The 26,979-nt window shown below is 38.1% G+C and overlaps 1 protein-coding gene across 1 annotated transcript; it reads left to right on the plus strand.

The window, feature by feature from the left end:
- The first annotated feature begins 5,739 nt into the window (after positions 1-5,739).
- mnx1 (motor neuron homeobox transcription factor) lies at positions 5,740-19,701 on the plus strand. The gene is given in 3 exon segments (NM_001164925.1): positions 5,740-6,329; positions 18,075-18,235; positions 19,033-19,701. Coding segments are annotated over 3 exon segments (903 nt in total). The 5' UTR covers positions 5,740-5,887; the 3' UTR covers positions 19,333-19,701.
- The last annotated feature ends 7,278 nt before the right edge of the window (positions 19,702-26,979 follow it).

Here is a 26,979-nt window from a genome sequence, read left to right on the forward strand (position 1 = left end):
TGGAGTGAAGCTTCAATTAAACATCTTTATTTGAGTGCAACTCATTGGCAGTGATGATTACTAGTGGATCGATTTAACAGGCATCCACGATGATAGTGCCTGGTTGCAAATAAACTTCTGTCACATGGCGTTACGACGTACTATAGCGACACGTGTATGGGACAATAGTCATTACCATTAACCTCAAAGTATGAACGTCAATGACAAAAGTGATTAAAACACTCAATACTTAAAAAGATGGATATGATTGGTCACTGTATATATCCTCTATAATGCCATACTTTCCCCATTTTTATTCCAATAGTCAAATTGTGGCATATTGACTATGGATAAAAATAAAAAGTTACCTCTCAGTGAGATGTTTGAAAGGCGGTTGGGTAATATTTTATTTCGCTTCCCCAAATTAACTTTTGGGTTATTCATTCAAGCGATAAATCTTCTGGTTACGGGTCAAAGTTCAACGTGGTATCACGCCTGGTGGTTATCCCAACGTAAACCGTCGTATCCGTAACAACTTTACGATTTCAGATTAAAGCGTAGGGTCGACAGAATTTAATTTCTACGACTGGTGTCTTCTTCATAACGAATGTGTGACAGTTTCCACACAATAGTCACAGCCCGTATATTACACTCTAGGTAATGAGACCAACAAGATAAAAACTAATTAGCAAAGGCTTGAATTAATCTGCTGTTGTTGTTGTCGCGCTTCAATCAAATGTCTTAATTCTGTAATACACAAAGCACGCGACAGAAAAGCCTTGGTACAATACGTGTGCTTCAAACGGCACGTGTGTCCGGCCCGTTTAAAAATTCATTGTTTTCCATTACCGTGGACGCGATTACAAGCGAAAGTTGCTCAATGATGGCCTGTGCGGAGGAAAGTTACAATTAATTTCTCCGTTAATTCGGTAATAAAACATTGTTTTCGGAAAGCAGGCGCAATTGACGGTGGGAAGCGCGACATGGGCGGCAAATATTAGTTCTTTACCAGTGATGTTCGCGCCTTTTCTTTTCTCTCGGTAATTCACTTTCAAAGAACCAGATGTCGTCAGAGTGAGTAAATGCCCGTTTTTAAGTAGCTAACAAAGGCATAACACAGTAGTAAAACTTGCTCTTTCTATACTGTGGCAGGTACTTGTACACATTAGCAGCACTGACGCAGATTTAACTTCTTTGACAAATGTGCTTTATGTTTGTCTGGAAATAGTGAGAATAGGAAGCAGTATTCTAATTGACCAGTAAATAGAAGACAGACTATATATCGCATTTTGACCTATTAAACCACCACTCGTTGTATTTGTTTCTAATCATTGTCATTTCTAGACTCGGTGGAGTACCATAAACGTGAATACTAACGAAAGGTAAAGTATTATTTTTGTCCACATTGAATAATTACGTGCCTCTTTACACAAAGTAAGTAAAAAACAACGAGTTCACCAACTTGAATCACTTGTGATATTAGTTGAGAGAGACAGCCAAAAAACAATAGCAAAAGGAACGAAAATAACGTCACGAGAATTGGTTCCAAATACTACATGCTTACAGTTTTGTTAATTGTTATTGCTCACATTTCGGCCATAATTGAAACTAACTTGAACATTTCCGCGTTTTGTTAAGAATCAAAGATCAAGAAATCCTAATCGTCAAAACGAAATGTACATTATTATTTTGGGATCGCGGATCTCAGCGTACATTCGTTGCTCATTTTGTAGTATTTAACACAATGGGAAAATACTGCGTTCAATTTAAATTCGTTTATCGCTTCAACAATCATGGTCCCAATTAACAAAAAACGGTTCAAGTTATCTGCTGGTGGTGAGTGTATCCATGTATTAGTAAATGGTGTATCATAGCATAGTCTCCAAAGTAAAAAGCGAAATATCGTTTCAGATCATAGCATGAGATGACCTCTCGTGACTATTTGATAATTGGAGGGTGTGTATAACGTTAAAAGTAAGTCAAGCAATGCAGTGCAATATTACATGTTCTATACGGTCTGTTCTGTTTCTTCATACACGCTAATAACACGATATTTCGAGGTGTTTCCCGGGGATTCCGAAATTTAGAAAATGTCCAAGTTGTAACAATCACAGTGACGTTGTAATCGATGTTTCAGTCACATTAATATCGAATCACTGTTGAACCTGTTAGTGATATTTTTATAATACGAAATAAAAATTCTAGTTAAAGCATTAATAGATAAAAAATAAATTTCCCAATAATTCGGAACAACCCATCTTGTAACTACATTTACAATCTTTATTTTTGGCGTATTTGACCCAGTTTGTGGAAATTAAAGTAGTGCGGCGACCATACCTTTTCATCTGGATTTTAAGCATGTTTAACCATGACGTCAAGCGTAACGTCACCTTTTGTCGCCTTCACAAAGTTCTGTGGCCAATGGGAAATTATGTATATTAATGAGTTTAAGAAATGTTGCACCCAAATTTGACGGAATAATTATGGCGCTCAAGGTGATTTTGTGATTTGTCGACATCGGTTTATTTCTAGAATACATCAACACGTTTGAACTTGAATTACCACCATACATCACGATTATCAGGAAATCGGCTGCCTGATTTAAGTTGGTCTATAAAGCACTGCGACAATGAGTATGTTACTTTTTTGTTATGCACGGATGCCCATCGAATCACTAGGACCTAGTGGAATGAAGAGATAAGGTTTCCCCGAATTTCGCACCACAGAACGTACTTCGTTAGACATGGACATTGTCATTCTACGGTCTGTAGTAGAAGATGAAATGGCTGAACAAAGAATATGAAAGTACCAGCATTTTAACAAACTTAAATTTAGGGAAATCTTCAGCCCCATTTTGCAATATTAGTTGGTGTTTCCGTATTGCATTCAAGATGAATTCGAGTATTCGATATTCATATGAAAAGTGCAGCCATGTTTACACTATGGTACTCACGTGGTGCACCTCACTGTGACAAAAGAGGGGATCTCCCTGATAAATATAACAACAACGTTTGTATGTCATATGACAACAGAAAGCTAAGCGTACCTACATGCATAAGTAGCCCCAATTTTCCAGATTTGTTAATCCATCTATTAAACAAAAATTACCTTAGTGTTACGAAATAAATAACCACATGATGGTTTATCGTGTGATATGATGTATATTTATTATAATAGCATATGAAAAATGAATTTTATTTTTCAGCTGTCTGTTATGCTGTGTAGAATGAATTTTCCTCAAAATTGTTCCTTTACTCATTTGACAACACAGAAGTCATTTGAGGAATTACACGGATATACAAAGTTGGTTAGTCAAAACGTGGCGTGTGGCAAATGTTAAATGTTCTTTGATTATAGTGTGTAGACCTAAATACAAATACTAGTAAATTAACACTGTGGTAATTATATTGATTTTCGTTTAGCCGGGCTGGGACAGATTACGGAATTCATTGGGCACAGATTATCAATCGACTCGTTATTTAGCACGACAAATTAATGCCGAAAATCATGTTCAATTTACCTGTCCTTACAGGTGAAAGATTTTCATTACAAATCGACGTTTCTCTTTTCACAAAAAAGTTGATTGGAAGCTATAAAACTCTTAAAGATCCCCGCTAGTCGATACAGTTCCCGGCAATACAGAAGTGAAATTCGCTGATTTATTGCCGGCCAAGCCATAACACACGTCCTTTTTATCGTTTTCCGCTTGTTTGCAAATAACCTTAATAACAGTGCTCTTTTTAATCTAGTGGTTCGGTACGGTGCGAATTTTTATGTTCGGGGGATAAGACCGCAATCTGTCGACTCAAAAACCGTGAGCGGTTATAGGTGCGCAATGTAGTATGTCGTTGTGTGAGACGTCACATGAGCCGGACACATAGTGCGATGGTTGTGATTAACATACGACTCCAGCAAAACCGATGGTTGGAGGAACGGGGACTTTATGGTCTATTTATGCTGGGGATGCTTATAATATTCGTGAAAAGAATTATATATTATCGTTATTCAGATTTTGTCCCGAATGAGTCATTAAACACGTGACTTCTGAATTGATATACAGTGGATAATATTTGGTACTTGTTGTTCTAACAATTTAAACGTTTCAGGCAACGGCTCTTTGTCGATAGTATACAAAAAACTATTCTGAATTGCCTGGCGTCATGGTAACAAACAGATAAATTTCAGTGAGTCAATTGCAATATGTCCTAGTACAATTTAATTATGATTATCATAATTAAATTTTAAAAAGTATTTGTAATTAATTGTCGCTATTGCATGCATTGTTTTCTACACGGCCAGTGTGATTGCTCGATAAACCGGGCATCTTTCATAAATAATGTTTTGCCATCAACAATCGGCGAGTCAACATGTATGTCAATGGTACGACTATTGAGGGGCTATTTTGTAATACAGATGACCATGACTGCAAAAAACATTGTTTATCAAGAGTATATTCTACCCATCCCATTTGTCATTGCAAACCGAAGTGTATAATGAATTGGTACAAGAATAGTTGTAACGCTTAGTGTTCTGTGTGATTATTTTTAACAATGGAGCTTGTCGACTTCTTAGCGATGGACGAAACTATATCGCGGCAATACAACAACAAATGGAATTTTTGGGTGGGGAATAAATAATGGAAAATTGATATGGAATAATATAACTCATTTGTGTTAGAATAAGTCGTCTGTATCGACTTTTGTCATAAAACGTGATTTTGCTCAAATTTTTTTCATGGAACGACAAGTTCGTTCTTACAGATAGAATTGTCTCCGAAACAACTTTATCATTGTTCGTTCATCGAATAAAGTAAGTTTAACTTTAAGGTTATACTGTTGATGTACTCGTTAATCGTGTATTATAACAAAAATAGCTGATGTTTAGACGCTCGTGGAGCTAAAAAAAAGAGCTCTGTGCTACAACCAACGAGGCACAATAGTTACATATTATCGTATATTATAAGTATGGTGCGCGTTCGAAGTTTCCTGTTAATAACACAAGATTTCGATTCAGTTAGTTTCTTCACTGTTTATTTGTACAACGTAACGTAAATGTATTTTGAGTATATGTGTGTTTGGGGGTCGTTACCTTGATGAACTCGCACCTTTCCCGCACCGTCCTAACGCTTTATATTTCCCTTTGATGACGAATGGCAAACGCTGACAGTTGTCTTAGTTCTGAGCCAATCCGACGCGAGGAACTTCGTTGACATTTAAGAGAGGCTACCGCTTCGTCGGCGTGGACCACCCTCAAACACCGTACGTGTGAATTGGCTGAACTTTGTGCCCCTCGGTCAACATACTAAACTTATTTGACAACACTGCCATTGAAGGATCACCCTTCAAATGACTCTTAGATTTCTCGCCTGTGCTTGTCTCCACAACATTGCGGATTTTTATTTCTATAATGTGTGACATTTTCGAGTAGAGCGCCCACAATACTCCCATCAATCTGCCACAATCGGTCATTTGTGTGGACTTGAGTTTTTTTTCTTCTAAACGAGGATTGGTTTTGACATCATATTTTTCGTAGTGCACATGACCGCTTCTAGTATTTGTTGTCTTACTTGGTAGCTCTTCTGCCGATGTGTATCTAGTGCGTCAATCGACCGTCAACACCTAATTAAATGCGCTGATTGTCATACGCCGATCATAATGAGATTAGTTAGATAAATCAATGAGCTCCGGAACGATCGACCAATCAGAAAGAAGCTTAGTAATACCACGTAGGGTTAAACATTTAAAACATTAGGTCGTCTGTGGTATACATCGACTGTCCTCTCAGTAAGGTGCACCGTGTCTGTAATCTTGTGAGTGACGTACTCCCCTCTTCGCTAACACGCCGTCGTACCAAGGTAAAGTCGCTGACAACAACACGAAAACGTGTAGGCATCGTCTTAAAGCTAGCCATGGAAGCCTCTAAGGCCTTCACCATTGACGCTCTGCTCGCCCGAGAACCGTCCAAACAGAAGTTGATCAGCCCTACAGCCTGTAGTCCACCATGTACAAGCCCGTTGAGGGTCAGTTTAGCACCAGACACATTTCTGCCGACCAGTCCGCATTCAAGCCCGCCTCCTTCGCCGCCAAGAACATGCATTAGCAGCTTCGTGCCGAAACCGGGCCTGTTGAACATCATGCCGAGCTTATCACAAGCCCCAGTCATGCACCCTAGCATGTACGGCCACCCCATATACTCGCAGCTCCATATGCAAGGGTCGTCCGCTTACAACCCGAGTGCGTTCCAACCCACACCGGACCCAGGTTGCATGAAATCACAGGGCCTTCCTAATATCCCTATGGAGTGGATCCACGGAGGAAGAATGATGATTCCAACGCGATTGCCAGATTTCGGTATGTACATTTAATGTATTTAAAAAAAACATAATGTATCAGAAAATATTAAATTTTGTGTGCATATGATATATAATTCACAAGTTCAGAAATAATAGTTATCGAACCGAGTTATGAAGGTGTTGTATATGATAATTGGTATGTATTTTGTCGCGCGAACATGGTTTTTTATTACAACAAGTGAAATTCTATATCTTTCTGAAGTGTGGACATTCTAAATGGTTAGTTAGTACTTGGCATGACACAACATGCGAAGAATTAAATTTATAAACATCGTCAGATCTCGGGAAAAAAAGAGAGAATTTGGGTGTTCATTTCATAGGCCGTTTGCGACCTTATGTCAGTGATGCGGTGCTGAAGCGAAAACAGCCAGCGATTCATGGCAATCTCTGAAATCAACATTATGAACTGCCCGCTATCTCTATATTGCTTTTTTTCATACGCATTTTCCTGGTATGAAGAAGTTTTTTTTTCTGTAAACACATAGACGCTTGATATCTGGTTGTGACAAATAAGCAATGTTCCAGACCGTATGACAGTACCAGTTGGCTTCGTTCTTATCAACGTGACAAGTCTCAGTATTATCAGTGTCGTCGTCCAAACACACACATTGTTCTGTTTGTTCGCGTACTGTTTTTATTCTGTATAAAAGAACCATACATTTTCATAATCAAACATATTAAAGTCAAACAAAACCACTCTGTTCACACCCGCCACTTCTTTGAAGCCGGATTGTGATAGGAAATTTCCCGAGTAACGCAGTGTATATCGGTACACACACTGGTGTGACTCGGTACCATTTTGCCGGCTTAACAAGAACGCTCGAACTTGGCATCGACCGGCGGAGTTTCTTTCACACACTAACTAACGTGAATTTACTCGATATTCTATTGACTCGAGTCGTTTAGGACTGCAATAGTTCATCAAACACTCATACAGGAAAGTTTAATATTACCACACACCGCCGTCATTCGGACGACACTGGTTGTTTATCAATGACTGCCTTGCCGAGTTCCCACTCGTCATTCGTGTCCCTCTTCTCAACCGACAAACCGTTATAGATATATATTTCAATCGCTTTAGTAAAAATGGTTAAAATTAAGTGCCCATTCTACTGAAAATAAATAAGAACAGTAAACAAACCTCACTAAAATAACAATAACATTTCAGGTTTTACCCAAATCAAAAATTATATTCGCTAAGAAGATTGAATTCTTAACCATAGCCATGTTTCACAAAACTCGCCACGGGGCGACGCTGGGCAGCAGAACTGATGATTTATTCAATACCCGTTAGCAAAAACACACAATCTTTGCCGTTAAACTTATTATCTGCTGCTCTTCTCTTCATTGACTGTAAGAGTTTTTTTTCCTAGATAAACATTAATTTGACTTTTCCCATTAGGATAGAAAATACGACGTTACTGGCGTGTTTTCGTGATAGCTAAGATGTACTTAATAATCGTATATGTGCAAATCGAATCACTTCAATTTTGCTACCAATTTTAATCATAAAAAATATATGTAAATAATGTTCAATATCACAAATAAGCTTTTCGATTTAATTTGCACACAATCTCACGTGGAATTACACTAAAACGACACAGCTTTAAAATAGAATGGCTGTTTTCGTTGTGATGCATATTCCATCTCTCCGCCTTTATTTGAGAACAAATTGTGGGTTATTCTTATGTTTGTTTCGATGTCACGTGAGTTCACCTAGCCAACGCTTTAATGTCACAGGCCTCTTCCGAAGGTGTGATATATACCATAAATTATCGCCTTGTAAGTAGAGCTTTTAGCGAGGCCGCCCGGCCAGTGAGTTTTCCTATCTTTCATATAAATATTGGTGTGGGAACTGCCTACGTTGCGCCAACGACTAGCGGGGGCCAATCGATATTACGCACGTTCTTTTTTGATTTGTTTTTATTTCACGTAATTAGCGTCTATTCAAAGGAAGTCAGTGTTTTTTGTGTGTGTCAAAACATCGAATTTTTAAACTACAAATAAGTGATGAATCACTTGCAGTAGTTGCCATAACGGCGAAATTGGTGTTAATTACTCGGTGCGTATATTTGTACCGTTTCAAGTAGATAGTCAATACGACGCATCGTCTGCGGGATTCGGTTCCCGCCAATCAGCAGAAAAATAGAGAATGATTTGACTTAATTTTAGTGCTAACTTCTGAAATAGCGCGCCCTTTGTTTGTTTTAGGCAAAATAATGACATCACTTTATCAAAAGTTTCCCGCGAGGCGTCGTTTCATTTCTTATGTTGCAAACAAGTGAACTGCAAATCAAGGGGTTCTCGTCGTGGTCGGGCACGTGGCAGTGCATAGTGGGAAACAGTATCAACTTCACACGAGATTTCACAATTATTGATTCCACGCTTTCTGTTAATTTTATGGGATTCACAACGTATCTGTAATTGTAGTCGGCTTAAGAGTCACGTGCCGAGCCCGCGCCGTTTAAGAAATTAGTTTTCATTTCTACATCTCACTACATCTGTGGACCTTTTTTTAAATAAAAGCCACACTTTCTCGTTCTTGCTTGATGTTCGCGATGCTTCATTTCCCATAAACATTACTCAAAAAGGCCCTGAACTTCGTCAATAAAATATCACCAGAACAAAAACGTTTATTCAAGCAACAGTCGTTTGAGTGGAGATCTACTTGGCTGATGGGGGGTCGGACTTGATATATACTGATAAACCGCCGTCGTCGGCATATAGTAGATTTCCGCCTTGCGGCGGCACAGGGTTACATACAGACAAGTCACGAGAGTACTCACTGTAGCAGGAGGGTGCTAGAATTATCGAATGCATGTTTGAAAGTTAGAGCCAAGGCGTGAATGTGAAGAAACACCGAAAAAGGAATAAAGTAGTATAAAGCCACGCGCTAAAACTATTAAAACCATTCTGTATTTAAACATGGGTAGTGAAACAACTACATCTTCACTCCTTCTTGTCGGACCGCTACCCAAAATAAACAATCGGATATTGTATAGCGTGTTCTACCGCTATCAATGCGCCGTATTTTCCCACACTTTTTAATGTACAATAAAGACACTATATGTGTTGTATACTTTTGTAAATTTTTTGGCTGCCACGTTCCATATTTAATAATTGTATACGATTCGAACAAAGAGTGGCTAGCAATTACGGAGGCCCGTGTCTCCAACAGCATTCTCGTATCAGCGATCAATTTAATAAGCGCAATTATAATTAAATCACAACTCACTTTAGCATCAAGGGAGAAACATTATTTTTTATAAAGTTTATAATTCAGACTTAAGCCTGTTTCCGGGGGTGGGCTGGAACTGTAATCTTCAATATTATTCAAAAGCGCAACGCCATTGATACTACGTTCATCGGCTTTGACATGTGATTGAGTCGTCCGTGTATGATATCATTTCCATTTGTGTTGCTAGGGTTAAGCTTGTTAAAAGAACTACTCTGATTAAATTGAAACCCACCGAGGCACTGATCTGGTTATTAAATATGCTAATTTAAAATATGCAGGACTGGAATAATCATGGAACTAATTTTGTACTGAATTTCGTGTGTATGTTATATGTACGGCATATAGTGAAAACATTAGGGTCATGTTGAATGTTGTATTTTTTTAACATGCAAAATATTCGTATGAATACCGATGACTCGGGGGAGGGGATTGAACATCGCAAAATAGGGTGTTTTCTCATTTATATATGCGTAAGCCATCTCCTCCGAAAGACCAGTTTTATTTGTAATTTCCATTCGAGTAGGATGTTCGTGTTCACAGTAAATATATACCGATATAAGTTAGTCCTAATTCATGGGTAGTGGGACGTTATCGAAGCTTCGGAAGCTATAAGGCACGAGTTTCGAAACCAACTAACAAGAAACTTATGCCGGGGATTGACTATAGGAGGGGAGTTAGTAGCCTTGTTATGATATTACGGTCACATGAGATATGAATTGCATTGGTTAGACAGTCTGTGACCGCAGAAAAACATGCATTGACGGTAAAAACGTGCTATGACTCTATATTCAGACAACCCATTTCCACCAATAATCATCACAGCTCACAGTTCATAAAACAATTGTTGTGAAATTGACTATTTTCAACAAAATCTTCTTCGCGGGTTTCTCACCGCGCCGACTAGCCCCCTTATTTCAATGTACACACGGGTTCACAACAGAACTCTGCGACCACTCATGGACAGATATGTATACACAGTTTAATCCCGTGTAGATGGTCAAATTGCGCCCTAACATCGTCTTCATTAACTCATCTGACCACATTACGACTGTATACATGGCAATGTCAAAGGTCAAATCGAAACGGTCAGTACGATGGATATCGTTTGTAACACCACGTGGGTCGACATATCGTTTGGATGCCAAGGTTTCCACTTCAAACTAGTAATGGAAATATTCGCAAATGAGTTGTGTAAAAAATAAACTCTTTTATGTTTTGTTTTAGACAATGTTGTTTGCAAGCTGAACCAACAAAACGAGCACTTCGTTTCCCTACGTGATATTAATATATATGTGCTTATTTCATAACACTTTTTGTATATTGACATTATTATGTGTACAGTGAATCTGTTCTTAATACTCTCTCCACCTTCCTTGTTGACAGTGCTCCGCTAATAAAAATTATTATAAACATTATGACAATTTATATATGTATTAACCTGTTATTACGTAAAGTAAAATAGTTTTTAATTAAACTGATACAAATTTTTTGCCACTAAATGACATATGATGGGACGCGGGGCATTCTTACTATTTTAGAATATTCTGATTGACCTTATCCACCCCCACCCCCGCCCGTGACCGTGTCATGTTCACGTGATGTACATGACATGTACCACAGGTACTACGTCGGATTGTTGATCCACTCGTTTTATCTCGATGATTTGTGCTGTTGTTCGAATCAGGTTTCACTACATACATCTTCGGCTTTATCAGTCATGTTTGGCAGTTTCTAGGCTTGTGGCCAATTCGTTGTCAGCCGGCGACAAACGAAGATATGCAATATGCTTATGGGTAACGAAAGACAGGCAGCCGTCCAAACGAAGAGGCAGTAGCAGGCAGTCATGTTAGATCTAGCAATATAGTGACCCCTGTCAGCACCTATACTGACCCCATTGACAAACACAAGCTTGTTAATTCATATATATGGCTGATATCTGGAGGACTATTGTCCAAACTTTGTGTACGGCTGCTACTTGGAGTCTTTTTAACTATCGATTCCTAGATAAGGCTGTCTGATAGTATCACTCCGCTTGACCAGGTGCGTTAAGCCAATCAAATGTCGACGTTCTGTTTGCTTTACTGCCGCTAAATGTACACTGTGTGAGCAATCCAGGGGACATGGGCAATAACATGTACGTTTTAGCGTATAATTTTCAATCACATTCGCATTACAACAAATAAATACCATCACATGTTCGATGACTATCAGAAAATGTCTAAAATACCACATACCGTGACGACATTCATGACAATTTTATTTTTTTCGGGGGGATTCGGAGACTTTCTGTCATAACTATACTCACTAATGTAAAGCCGTGATAATTAGAAACATTTTCCGCGCATGAAAAATGAACTTCAAATACTGAAAAAAAATCACCTACTTACTTCGTCATCTTCTCTCCACTTGAATCGTATAGTCCGAAAGAGGATTAAAGTTATCTTGTTTTTAAAAAAAATGTTTTAAATACGAAAAACTGGGCCAGTAAATCTGTGACAAATTCGCGTGATATATATGTACAATTCATATAGTTATTTAGGTGGCCATTTTGACTGTGTGTCTTTGTCGTTGTTGATCAATATAACAATTCAAAACCTATCGCAATTAGGAATGTTATCGATATTTAAACATGGAATAACGATTTCGCGCTGTACTACTGTAAAATGTACCAGTAGGTTGCGTCTTTGACAGTATGACCATGAACTTAAAAGCCTTTGCCGCGAAATTGCGTTATTCTGTTTAAAATATAAAAAAACGGACGATTATAAAACAAGAAGTATGAACATCTCCAATGTTGCCGTATTTACTAGTATTTACTAGTATTTACTCCTAGTTATCTATAATGACGTATGTGTATAGATGTGAAGTCTAAGTAAACGATGAAATCCGACATCCAGAATTGTTGTCTAATTTTGAAACTGTAACGTCGAATTGTGTTCATAGTATAGTTGATAATTAAGTGGTACCGTATTTCTTCTCAATTTATCTTGAAATGAAATTATCTTTCGTATGTGAGCTCGATCCCTAAATTTCCAAATATTGGTATTTTGGAGCACCGTACAAAAAGACAAAGTTATTACAGTCGCGAAAAAAAATCGCCGGCATCCTTCCAAAAAAAATGTTGTATTTTCTTTCAACCTACTAAACAAACTCTGGGATAAACTTTGGTTCCAGTGAGCCAACGAGTAGAGGTTAATTTGATCAGTGCATCACTTCATCGTTTGCCGCTGAACCACGCTACATGAATCCCCGTTGATCACGGTCAAACATGTTACGGTATTTGATAAATCATTATCTCCAGCAAAATGAAAAAAAAAAAAACAATCCAAAGTTTCTTAACCGACGATGTGATTTTTGCGTATAGTCAATTTATTACTCGCGTGACGCTGCCAAAATACCTGTTGACTTTGGCAAACACATATGCGTGTGACAGTGAATGGAACGACACAATGTATGGTAAAGCTGTCGACTCAAAATGACATTATAATTTTGGGTTGGGTTGAATAATGACACAAATAAACATCAAATTATGATAGCCCTCGTTTCACGTTCATATTTACTGCGCACTGACTGATATCGTCATTCGGAGATGGTATTGAGTACTAGTATATGCTTCTGTCCATAAGTACAAATTCGTTAATGCTACACACCTGACTCGGTTCTAAAAAAACGGCCCGGGGATTGCCAACGGTTATCGTACTGGGCCAATCAGTGTTCATCATTGAGCCAGTCTTCTCTCAATTAGTTTGTCACCCGGGTTGCAACCAGAAAAAAATCCCCGTATTGTCGTGTTGTTTCATTCATACTCAATGCTTTTGTGAAATATTATTATAATTGGCGGTATTGCATGATTCGTGAAAACCACCATGTTTTAAATAAGTACACGTCCGTAAAAACTCCAGATTTGATAACATTTTAATATCCGGTGGATTTGTCCCACTTTTCGATGAATAAAACTGAGTTTATCTAAATGTCTTTTATTTTATAACATTAGTTTTAGTAGGCTATTTTGTTCGTCTACCGGATCGCCATTAAGCGGTAATGAGGAATTATCATGGAGTTAGTTGCATGGACAATCGGTAAGTGGATCGACATTAATATCGCCGATCGCATATTGCTATGCATAGGACTGTGCGTTGATTACGCTCCGCGCCAGATTGTACCCATCAAGAAAGAAAGTTTACACGAAAATCTTCAATTTCAAAGCAATCGCCGTCCATTGATGAATATTAATGAGCAAGGGATGAGCGCCGAACAAGTGGGAAACGAGAGTGAAGTCAGGATGGCGGCGTTTCCGAATGCCCTTAATTACATTAATCTGCAGGCCCTGATGAAAATTTGTTGCAATATACAGATTAGTCGGCTGTTGAGGGAAATGAAGCCGATAACATACAAGCTGGTGTTTTTTTTTCTCTTGTCGCGATGAATGGTGAATGCCTAGTAGAGAAAAAAGTTCCCCGCGATCGGTTTTATTCTCGACCTGGCTTGGCGGGGTCTAACTACTAGTATCTTGAAGGAACTTAAAAACAATATAGGGCCTCGTACAAATATTACCCTCCTTCTCGATAGTGTGTAAGTAATTGAGTTCAACCCTACGCCTAAAGCCAACCCAATTGTTGGTAACCGCCGGGCGCCCCGCTCATTTCTGCATTTTACTGACTGTAAGCTCGAGCTGAGAGTCGATATCACTAATAGGCTAACTCTATGATATTGATTCTGATTGCCTCTTTTATTTATTTAATTAGTCGCTTTGATCACTCAAAATTTATAATTTAATTTCATCATCGCCTTTCATTATTGTTAATTGGTAGTGAAATCTAAACAGAGAAGTGAAATCCACTCCATGGGCACCACAATCCGTTTCCGCAATGATTCAGACTCAAGACGAAAGAGATTAAACAGTTCCATACAAATGTTATTAAACGGGCACCAATTAAGAAAAACTGCTCTTTTATATACTTGCCTTGGCTTGAACCAATACTGCGTGTTTCGGGGATCGGGTAACACTTTTCCGTTTTAAGCAGAACTTCGTAAAAATTCGTGCCGTGTGATCGGTAATTCTACACGCTGTGTATTTTTTGAATGTTATTTTAACTACAGCGTACATCTTATGCCATATATTGGCGATCGAGGTTCTAATTCGCTCTCCGCCTACACATTGCCGTGAGAATTGCCAGAAAATCGGCAACTTTTTTCCCCTTTTTTGTATTGCGTCACAGTGGTTTATTTCGTGCAATTTTGTTAATAACGTTGACGCCCAAGTTATCAAGCGTTTAGGGACACATCATCATCATCATACTGACTACGCTTTTTAATGAATTATGCAATTGATCTTACCTGATTACAGTAATTGTTGATTTCATACCAATTCGTCGATATCCCCGAGAGGGATCAATTCTACTAACTCACCTAAACAGAGCGTAGTGTTCACAAGTTCGAAACTTCATTTGATTATTTTTGACGCCGGGGAGTCATAATCGTCATCCTGCCATGGGAATGTCGCGTTCATAATTATTGCGTTGGCCAGTTTAGGTATTGCTAATATAAGTATAGATATGTGCAACTAATCGTAGTGCATTATTCGCAAAGTTTGTTGATTTGAAGTTTGTTGACACTCAGTGCCCGCTCGTCTTTTCGAAGTTATACTTTTGTAAATATGGTCGTTGCTAATACGAAATAAAATACTAATACATTCGATATTAACTATTGGTGCTTTGTCGAGTTTCGTTTCATCAAAATTTGTTTGGAAAATCGTTTTACACTGCTTAACTAAGTATGATCGAATCAAATTACAACAGTTTGCTAATCTCTCCAAAAATCTATTTTTATAAATTGATACACAACTATATCATACGTATGTTTTTCACTTGCCCCTCCCCTCAGAACACAATGATCATCCTCACGGGGATGAAAGGGGGAGGGTGCCGCCAACTGAATTAATAGTACTTATTCAAGACATTAAAGCCGAGTAATCGATGAGTTGAGCGCATAATAGGGATAATTTAGAATGTCGAAACCAATTCAAAAGCAAGAGCTTTCTCGCTGCTAATTGAGTTATCTATTGAGCGCAGTGAAATGAACAACCAAACAGAGAAGTCGGTTCACCGAGTACAGCGCACTGATTAAGACGCCTCTCGGTGGAATTGGTACCCCTCTGGGGAGCAACCGAACAAGCCTTAATGCGCACACACAAAATGATCAGCCCAACTCAAGAAGAATTTTGTATTGACATATCAGCGTATTAACTGATTGATTCAGACGCTGAGAATGTTCGCAAAATAGCAACGGAGGATAAAATTAGATTATCGGGGAAGTAAAAACAACCTCTAATTCAGATTTAGTGGAGTTTTGCTTTCGACGCCAAGTGAAATGTGTTTGCTTATTATGACGATTAACTGATTGGACGGAATTTAAACAACATTGGTGGAAATTGTATTGAAAAGTAAATTTCATTATATCGGAGATTTTTTCCCAAAGAGCGACGTAATTGCCAAGTTGTACAGTTCCGCTGATGGATGTAAATTCACCGCTATTCTTCGGATTATACCACGCCGTTTAAGACGTACTGCTTGATAATCACCACACGGAAACCATTTTATTATCAAATACTATCATTTGAATTTTTGCTCGGTGTACTTTGGTCCACAAAGTTTTTTTTTCAACTAATAACGACAAAAAAGCGATGGACTCGTGTCAAATATATATTGAATCGAATCTAAACAAATTATTCAATCAAATTACATTTTTTTATTAATATTCGTTGACATATCCTAGTTTATCGTATGACGAGAGTGGACATTTGTTTATTTCTTCCAATTACCGTACATATCCAAGGCCGCGTGTGACACTTAAATTGTACTTTTACGCAGAGAAAAGGTTTCTATTTAATTTCACTCGTTTGCTTATTTTACTCCATCATGCGACGCCGTTAAAAAATTAGCGCCCGGGGGCATTGTTGAAATTACTGATTGTCGGCTGAGTAGTCCACTAACCGATCAAAATCAGACATACGTAACTTTTGTACACGTGTTCATTTCCCCCCTTTTATTTATGTTTCTGTGACCTATCCGATTTGACAACGAATGGACAATCATCCGTTAGTATAGCATGCTCCGACACAGAAGTTGGTGACAACAAAGAAGAATTCTCGATTGTGTCCGTTACTTCCGGGGTCCCACATACGATGCGCCACAACGCCTCAAGGAGAGAAGCTATAAAACGCAATTGCTTTAAAAGGGGGAGTGTACGCCACCAGACATCCACTGTCATACTATTATTAGCGGTATATTCCACATCTTTAATTTAACCACCAACGTAATATACGAATACGTCCAATTATTTTAAAACGGGTGGTCACGTGATCGGGAATTATGATCATAAACTGATACTAGCATAAATCATCACATTTTTTTAATTTTTATTTAAAAGTTTCTGCTTAAGTTCACCGTTTTATGTGTTCTAGAAACAGCATTTTTTAAAAGAGTTGCAATGTGTGAAGTGTGAGAAATGAGAATAATGTCGTGTATAACAGCTAAAACTTGCTAGTCTCCGTAACAACGACACGAGAAGAAAAGTTCGATATTGAAAATGAATGTCGTCGTACCATCAGACCTGTTTGCTTTTTCGTTAAGTGGATGCACGTCATTGCAACGTACAAAGAGGAAAAATGTTCTTTTTTCTGGGAGTAACTGAATGGTTCTCTCGATAATTTGACTTAAATGAGTATTTTACCCCATGGTGACTGTCAGTAGTTTTACAGCAAGCCCTAGAGAAACATCTAGTAGATTCTTCTGTTCACAAATTTGAAATATGCAGGCACAGTTTATTTAGCAAAATAACGTCCATTTGGTACAAAACTATTTTTTTTTTTAGAATACATACAAAGGTATAAAATGTTGATACTAATTTTGGGCGGGAAAATTATGGCGCTCAAAGAATGAACGCCACAATGTTTATACATCACATCATATCGTTTTAATCAAACGTCAAAGAAATTAGCTACCTATGTATTAGAAGAGTTCTAGTAGCCAATAACTACCTATTGTTGCCATTCAATCGACAGCATAGACTGCTACCTCGTATAACGGTCCCGTACACTTAAACGTGCAATCTGCTTACACGCCTCATTTGTCGCGTGTTTCGGCGGGATTTAGCAAGCCCAAATCACTTCTGGGCCTTTCACTGTATAGCTATTATTTTAATGAAGAAATCGGCGTTATTAATTAGGTTGATTGCTCTTACCGAGCGCATTCTGCTGTTACTTACTCACCCCGCTGAGGATGCGAGCAGTTGTTCGCTCTTAAATTTCACACTTATTTTAATAGTCGTCTGCGGAGAAAACTTATAGCAATTTTTTATTGGTTTTGACGCGAATTTATTTACGTAACTACTCTAATTATTTCTTGTATTTTGGATTGGAGGAATAGGAACATTGATGTGCGTATTTTGAGTGATGCCATCGCTCATATTTTGTTTAATTTAATGTTATTTTGTTTTTTGCTTCAGGACAACACACGCCAAATCTGCTTGGCAAGACGCGGAGGCCGAGGACGGCGTTCACTAGTCAACAACTATTAGAATTAGAAAACCAATTCAGAAAGAATAAATATCTCTCACGACCGAAACGATTTGAAGTAGCGACATCACTGATGCTAACAGAAACACAGGTAAGGACATATTACCGTGACGTCATCGAGTAACGAGATTGGGAGAGAATTTCCCGAAATGTTGTCGTTTCGTCTGCGGTCGGTTAGTCTGGCGAGAAGACGTTCAGTATCGTTCAGCTTATATATTCAAAGTTACATCAAGTCGATCGGCACTAAATTTAACGGTGTTTTAGTAGTCTGACTCGGAACATTATTACAGTTCGCGCCTTTACGGCGCGGCAAACAGTTTTACGGCACTCTGTAGTAACAGTCGTAACGGGCTGATTTTCCGAGTAATTTTGAGTAAAATTGAAGTTTTATGGCGCATATCGTAATTTACATCAGAGATCTAATCAAAGTTTGATTAGAAATTTCAATTATCGTAAATGATCGGTTTATTCAGACGATAATAAAATTGAGTAAAAATTTACCGAGTTATTCGAGCGTGGCGCATTGATATGGAGGTATATCTGGGCTTCGACGATACCATGTTATTATAGTCGATTACATCATCTTTTATTGCGATTTTTTATTATTTATATCAGCCTCAATTGGGGTACGATTAATTACTGTTTTCTGTCTGCTTAAACAGCATCCTATTAGTCCTAGTAGTTTGTTTTCTTTGCATAAACAGGGATATTATTATTGCGCATTTATTAACGAGCATAAACGAGTCACATGCGTTACGTATGCCCTAATATGGTATGTACGTTTCCGTATTTGGCTTTTAGTTTCGTCATTATTATGTTGAACAGTTTTGTTTACAAAGCAGTATAAGAAAATCTTTGTAACTTCGACTGTTTATTCTTGTTTTACAGGTGAAAATTTGGTTTCAAAACCGGCGTATGAAATGGAAGCGAAGCAAGAAAGCAATAGAAGCCAAGGAAAACCAAAAAAACGCACACAACAATCACGACAAAGAGTCACCAGCGTGTAAAGATGTTGAAATCGACGTGGAAAATACAGAGGACACCCAGGAAACGGACAGTGATGACGTCAGCAATACTGAGCAAGATAGTCCATACAATAGTTCGATAAACAGTGACTTTTGTCACGTGAACGTAGAAAGTGATTACATCACAACAGAAAACTGTCCAGAAATTATTAGAAGTACGTGATGATGTCACTTTGAAGAAAACAAGTGACGTAACTGTCGCCATGTTATGTGTTTGCCTCGTATAGAACCTGTCTCCGCTTTGTCTGTACGTCTTCGACAAATGATAGCACTGGAAACATGGCGTCACCTCTCGCTGAATGAACTCAACAAACGTATTTGATCATTTATTATTAAACTGATCATAATGTGCTTCGTGATCATTTCTGTTTTATTCCGCCAAGGAATTTAACATTCTCCGACGTGTGTGTGTGATGGCTGTTAAAACTGTGTACACTTTTAGCTAACAACCACTGAGCATACACTTGCAGTGCACCTTGCCAATATTAATGCTGTCTGCAGGACGCCGTTCCAACCGACGCACATCCTCCCTGTGATGACGTGTGCACCATCAGAGAACATCGTATTTTTAAATATTTTAGAGCGCCGCATTGAACAATCATATATAATATATTCATAATTTATATAAGTATTTTAATTTTTATCTTTATTAATTACTTAAAGTCTGACTTTACTAGATACCTTTACGGTTGTGTTTTCGTATTATGACTGGGAGTGACTGTTTAGTGGCATGGGGGGTGCATATTATTAGAATAGCCATTGACTCAGATACACATACAATGTATATATGTATATAAGTTTCTATAAAATAGTTCCGTCGTCTTTTGTCCTCTTTAAATAGACATATTTTAATCTCTGTGTGTTCGTTGATGTTGATCTTCTTCACTTTTTTTTTCTAAAATAGAAACACGAAAGTCTGCAATATTTTCTATAAAATGAACAAATGTAGTGTGTTATGAAAGATATCCCTGTCGATGTTTAGATAATGTGTTTCTCTTTTACAAACATAATTAAAATGGTTGTTATAGTTACGTGTTCCTGCATCGATTGTTAATTAAACTGAAATTAACATCGTCCAAATAGAAATCGACACGCACTAGCATCCTTGCGTGTTTTCAGTCAAATCATCGTCTTGTTAATAATCGTTTAATTGCTATTTCCTCGGTTTGAGTCAATATTTCACTTCCACTTTCAGTCACGCGTTGGGATTCCTCTCGTGCACACACTCCGCTCCATTCCTAGAAATTGCTTTTAAGTTTTGTTATAAATTATGCAAGGAGCAAACAAGCTTGTTCTTCAGGATATTTGTCGTATGTTTACCCATTCCCAGTACATAGGCTAAAAGTCTCCACACGTTTATGCGTACAAGGCTTCGCTTCATCTAGGGCGGAACATGTCAATTTCAAGTCAAATTAAATTTGCAAAAAATCGCAATTTTGAAACGAATGTCCACTCGCGACATGATTCTATACTGTTCGGTGTTTTCCGGAAACTCCGCTGACGATTCCTGCCGAAAAGATTTTGAAAAGTTTGAATAAAAAACCTTGTCATAGATCAAGTTATTTGGTTATCAACAAACAGCATGTAACACTAAGACCATGACGAAGCAGGACTATGTCGGTCAGTAAACTGTATAAATTATTGTCCTGGCGTCCGACGAATCAGTTGTCTGCAAAATAACAGTATGCGCAGCTATAACATTCCAAATGCGTTGTTTTTTTATGCAAGTGGACAATCTTTATTTGTGTACAGACCCCCCCCCCAAAAAAAAAACAACAACTTCAAAGAGGCATTGTATATATTTTTCAAAGAGTACATTGAACAAAATATATGACTCTAGATTGACCAATCACATATTTCTGGTAGATTGAGGATATTTAGCGGCAAAAAGAGTACAAATATATTATGTAGAACTTAGTGTAAATGTTTTTTTTACTAATGACGTGCAAGTTCGTCGGTGTATGTTTCAAGTGATTATAATGTTCGTATTTCTTGTCTCTGTAATGTCACGGGTATCACACGTGAGTGTCACGTGACTGGCGAAATAGCTATAATCGTAATGAAGAATTGATAAAATTGAATAAAACAATTACAAACGCAGTTATATTTTCTACCGTTGTGATCGTTATTTATTTGTATATTTCCTCGGTTAGACTGGTTGCCTTACGCACAGGACTCGATGTAAGCATTTATTGTGAAAAGAATTGAGAATCAGGTACACATGTTTGCATGTAACAACTTTGCACTATGTTCAGGTATTCTAATCCCAGTTTTATTTTGTAGTGATCTGACAAATACTGAAATTGAGCACTATTCAGAAATTATTAGTTTGCTTATTGTACGTGGTTAAAACTTGTAACCTATTAAGGTTAGAATTCACGACTTTAGAAAAAACATTCAGTCTTGTTTTTCACCGATATAATGTATGCTAAAAGGTGCAAAAATTTATAAAATCAGTTGTTTTGGCAACAAATCCAAGTGTTGGATCACTGAAGCTAGCCTGTACTGAAGTGTTTAATCAACAAATCATACACACTTTCTGTAACCTCTCAAGGCCACTTAACTTTGTTTTAGGGGAGTCTTTTAAATTAAGTTGGATAGAATGAAAACCTCAAACTCAAAGCCCTTATGATGATCACAGGGGTCGCTGGGAGGTTTTCTGTAGATTATACAAAATGGAAATACAACTTTAAATCTAATTTTCGACAGAAAGTTATACCGTCCAATCAGATGTTTTGTAATGCGGCGATACGCTTAAATCGTACCAATGTGACGATTGTGTGCACTGCCTAATAGGCGAGCTGAGGTGTAATGTAAAAAAAATCAGCATAATAATATGTGTTAATATTTTCGGATAGATATGTACTTTTTTTTATAAAGGAATACGTTTTATCAAAAATTAATAACAAGAGAAGGCCTGAATTTTCATTTATAGGTCAACTGCCAATCAATGGGACTCCACTACGTACATGCTGTTAGCTATGACCTATGACCTTGATTTGTTTTGAATTACAGATATAGAAACAAATTAATGATTAAGTCATATTTTAAACAACCCATATTTCCAAAGCTTTTTTTAATAATGTGTTTGTGCGAGGCAACAGTTCCCATTGAATGTCAGTGCTGTCTTACTCGACTTTTTGTATGTGCAAACGACAAGTGCTAGTGCTGACACATAGTGCATTTTGCCGCAGAAGTCATATTCATGTTTGGGACTACATGACAGGGCTGTGTGACCATCTCTCTATCAAAATTTTAAATGGCGATTTAATGCGCTATCCTGGCGTCAACTAGGCCCGGTCGAACATAAGCACTTGTAGACCTTGAGTGAATGAACCTCTGCCAGTGGAATCGGCCATCATTGAGTCTGTGGCACACTTACCCAGGGTAGGGGGTCAACCCTTTTTGATGTTCAGCCTAAAGTAGGATTTGAACTTGTGTATACCGACCAGGAGTCTGATTCAACAACTACTATGCTACAAGTGACCGGCCAAAGTTTAAAATGTGTTAGAGTTCGTGAAGCAATTGCTATTCAAGTTGAACTATTGTTCACATTTTCGTTGATACAGCTGTCATAATTTGTCACGATATTAGGGTTGAGATAAACTTCATTCAAAATGTGAACTTTAAATATCTCAAGTCTGAAATTTGGACAAAACTATAAAAGATTTATTGGTTTCTCCGTACGTGACAACCGTATATTTCCGTCGGGATGGTGGATTATCCAGCGTGCTCGTCAGATTGTATTACTCTGATTTCGGATATGATGAATCGGCAAATAATCGACATATCTCACTAATTATTACCAAGTACACGATAAGAAAACAGTTAATGACCGCCGTGTAATGATTTTATAATCCTAATCTATAACTTGAAGGGTGTCTTGATCTGCACCTGCACATGAGATTGTCGTGATTTGAGGAGCGACGTGTTTGTCTAGAACAAACGTTTTTTTTTTTTACTCACCCAATGAATCACACCGGGTGAGTTGGAAATCGTGACTGACAACTGAATTGTGGGTATAATCCCGTTGCTGTCATTAAAATAGGCAGTGATAGATGGTATGAAGTGCAAGGTGAATGCGTCGATTGGCCGGGGTTGTTGATCGCCAGGATCGACCGTTACATTGCAGTTTACACCTATGATATTTGTTAAGAAAATGCCCCAGATTAGTACCATTAGACATGTATATAGAATTGAACAATTCGGCGTAGGTTTATTTAAGTCAACATTGACATTCACAATGGTATATGTACGTGTTGTGCATTTCAGTGATGTAGCGTCGTAATATACGCACATTACGGCGCTGACTGCAGTCTCATTAAACGCCGCCAAAAACCAATTATCTTCTGACTGGTCCAGCTTCTAGGCACTTATAAGCGTAACAGTGGTGCGATTTATACTACATCGTGGCGTACCACATTGGAAGCGATCCAAGGAAACGAGGGCAAAATACCTGTGTGGGCATGGTGATTTAATCCACGGGCACACATAATGAAACCAATTTATCAAGCGTTAGCGATTTCAATTAGTACGTGCTCAGAGTGAGTATGGCTACGAGGAGTCCGACAATGGCCAAGGTGTGAAAACCATTGATAAGCTAATGAGATAACGTGGGTTATCAGTAAATGCAACACCTTGTACCATATCAGCCACGATTGGCCGTAGTGGTAGCCCTCATATCACCGTATTTGCTTCTCTACGCTGAGCTATCTTGTCGAAATTAAAGACTTCATCGCCCGACCGAATAAATATGGGATGACTACGCATTCTCGGAGGGTGAAAGGCGGGGAGCAGAGATGTGTATCACATATCATATAATTGCAGGCAAAATGACACATCCCAAATACTTAAAAATGTTTTGTGTTCGTGGTTCTGATAAACCCCTTGCACCGATTTCTCCACCCTGTAATATTAAAACAGCAATGTAAGGGGGGAAATTGTGAAAGTTGCAAACAAACAAACATTCATTCGACGAGGTGTCGTAGTGGTGGCAGAAATTATATATCTACTACATTGTAGTTTAAGGCAAATGGAGAAAAGCAGCTGATTTTCATACACTGGCTATCTTTGTTTAAAATTTGTCGGCATTCCGAAATCAAAATATTTCCCACATTCGTATTATAATTTAGTTTCGTGTAACTATGATGTCAAATGTATCTACTCGCACGAAAATATAGACACATTTGATCAACCTACTAGTGACGTCATAGCAACATTGTAATTTATAATAGAAGTAATGGCGGAGTATTAAATAACCCATATTTTTCTCGTAATGTGAAAGATTTAGACATTTAAAAAAATGTACAATTTTGTAGTTATTGCGTTAATTCTAATCTCTTAATCCAAACAGGATTAAATGCCGTGAAACAAATTCCAGTTTCCCCGCACAACACGATCCAGAAGTTTCTATGCGTCCCAAACCACCGGTTGATGTTATGTGCAATAGACTTAAAGAAATGTTTAAATAAGTGCACAACTGTCCACAAGCCAAGTCGGGTCGGGATTCCACTAGAGCTGCCGGGACATATTCAAGGATTTTCACGAAAATAATTTTCCTAATGTTCATCCTTATGTTTGTTTTACTTTTTAAAGAACGATTTTCTGAGCCGTTTGCCTCTTGCCACCTATTTAAACATGTTTGTCAATGTCGAACATTGCTGTGATTGATTCATGGTCATTGGTGCTCTTTTCTGACGTGACACCTATCAATCGATGTGCCATGCACCTAAACAGACTGGGGCAAGGTTGTGTTATTATGGGACCATGTAGTATACGATATAGGATGTCTTATTCAATCATCCGAATTAATATATGCAAACCAACATTGCCATGATGCGTGTTCACTATTTCAAGCGTATCTCACAATTTTAGATTGGCTCACTTGAAAATTCTTATTTTTACACTACATCTAGAAAAATCTCCGCCTATGTAAGTGGAAATCATACTTTGGGCGGTGCCCCGCATCAACACCCGACCAACCCCGCAAGCCCTCCACGTAAGCCGTTGTCAACTTCCGGATGCATTGTATCCGTGGTGGAGTTCTCTTAGTGGTCCGGAGGCTTGGGATGGGTGGACTATGACCAACACGCGACAAACACCGGATAAAATGACACCGTACAGTACAGTACAAATAATACTAAAAAAACACAAACCGACATAAACGGGACTTCCATTGAGATTATGCAAAATAATAGAAAAGAAAAACTGGGGATGTTAAGAATATAAGAATATCCCCTCTCTCTCTCTCTCTCTCTCTCTCTCTCTCTCTCTCTCTCTCTCTCTCTCTCTCTCTCTCTCTCTCTCTCTCTCCTCTCTCTCTCTCTCCCTCTCTCGCGATATATACGACGTGGTGAGATGTCATATGGTCACGTGCCTGATAATTTGTGAACAATCGCTCTATTATTGAAAACCAGGTGTGCTTTATAACGGTGGACGATAAATATTCACCCACTTCAAGATATCATCTGTGTCAAAGGTCAAAGCAATCTCTCCAGGCGCTGGAGTAGACTGGTATAGAAAACGCCATGTTTTTTGTCTTTCAGTGGTGTTTTCTGTTCCTGTTTAAATGATAAATAAATTTAATGAAAACCATTTATTCAAACACTGTGATCAAACGGTTTATTCTTAAGTGGTAGACAGCGTTTTGTGTCACTGACGTGCTTCACAGTCGTGTCACAAAGAACTTGCTTTTTGTGATGATTTAATTTGGCGTATTAAAAAAAAAATTATCCGTTTTCGATGCCTAAAAAAGACATATTTCACTCTATTGTTAAATAGGTTTTCAAGATTATTACATATGGGTTTGAACTGTGAATTGTTCCTAATTACGTATCTGCATTTGGTGGGAACATGTGGGGAATATTCCATCCGTGTGAACGCCAAATATACATTTATCGGAGCGATCAGCGAAGCGCTCACCAAAATCTGAACCTATCATGCAATCAATGATTGCTAGTATGTTCATTATTTGAGAAGCGAAATCTTATTTGTTTATGAACAATCGCAGGTACAACACCGATTCTAAAAAAACAGCACATGTGATCAGACCATTTTCGGTGTTATGTATATAAAAAACAAATCGTTCTTTGGACATTCTTAATGAAACCAAACAAAAACATTTTAACAAGTTTTTAACACCTTCGGAAGTACTGAAAGGATTTTATTTAATCCGTGAATAATAGTTAGTTTTATTTATTAAAGCGATTACTGGGAGGTTGACACATAATTGTTTTATAACCGGCAAGTTATCGTTTACTCAGGTGTACGGTGAAAACATATCACAACCCATATGTGGGTGTGTTTGAACTGCTCGGTGATTACTAAAGTAATTGACTTGCGCGAATGATATATCTTTTACTTTGACACGTTTAGAGACCCCTGGTAAAACAACCACATGCGATAAGCAAACCCAACCTTTCAGACTTAGGGACTTCGCCATTATGCGACAATTCGTCGACAAAACGAAATCTCAATAAATAAACGTATTTGATTACCGTTACAATGCGCGAAACATGCGGTTCGTAGTGTAATCAACTTCCGCCAGACTTACTATACTGAAAAGTGCCATGTTTTGTAGAAATTGGCTCCTAATGGCTGGATACACAGTCGAGCGTCGCGAGTGGGGTTTACAGACGGCCCCTAGTGGGTAAACAAAAAGTCGGCAACATCAAAGCATGTTGGCGCCGCACTGGCTAGCACCTGTATTGGAAGGAGACATTCCAGGGGATATATTATACATAGAAACGTGTCAGGGGACATGTTTTAAGTAGCGTTAATCGAGTTAATCATCAACTACGTTCTCATTGTC

This window comes from Saccoglossus kowalevskii, chromosome 21, assembly GCF_978046115.1.
Source record: "Saccoglossus kowalevskii chromosome 21, keSacKowa6.1, whole genome shotgun sequence".
Classification (NCBI taxonomy): Eukaryota; Metazoa; Hemichordata; class Enteropneusta; family Harrimaniidae; genus Saccoglossus; species Saccoglossus kowalevskii.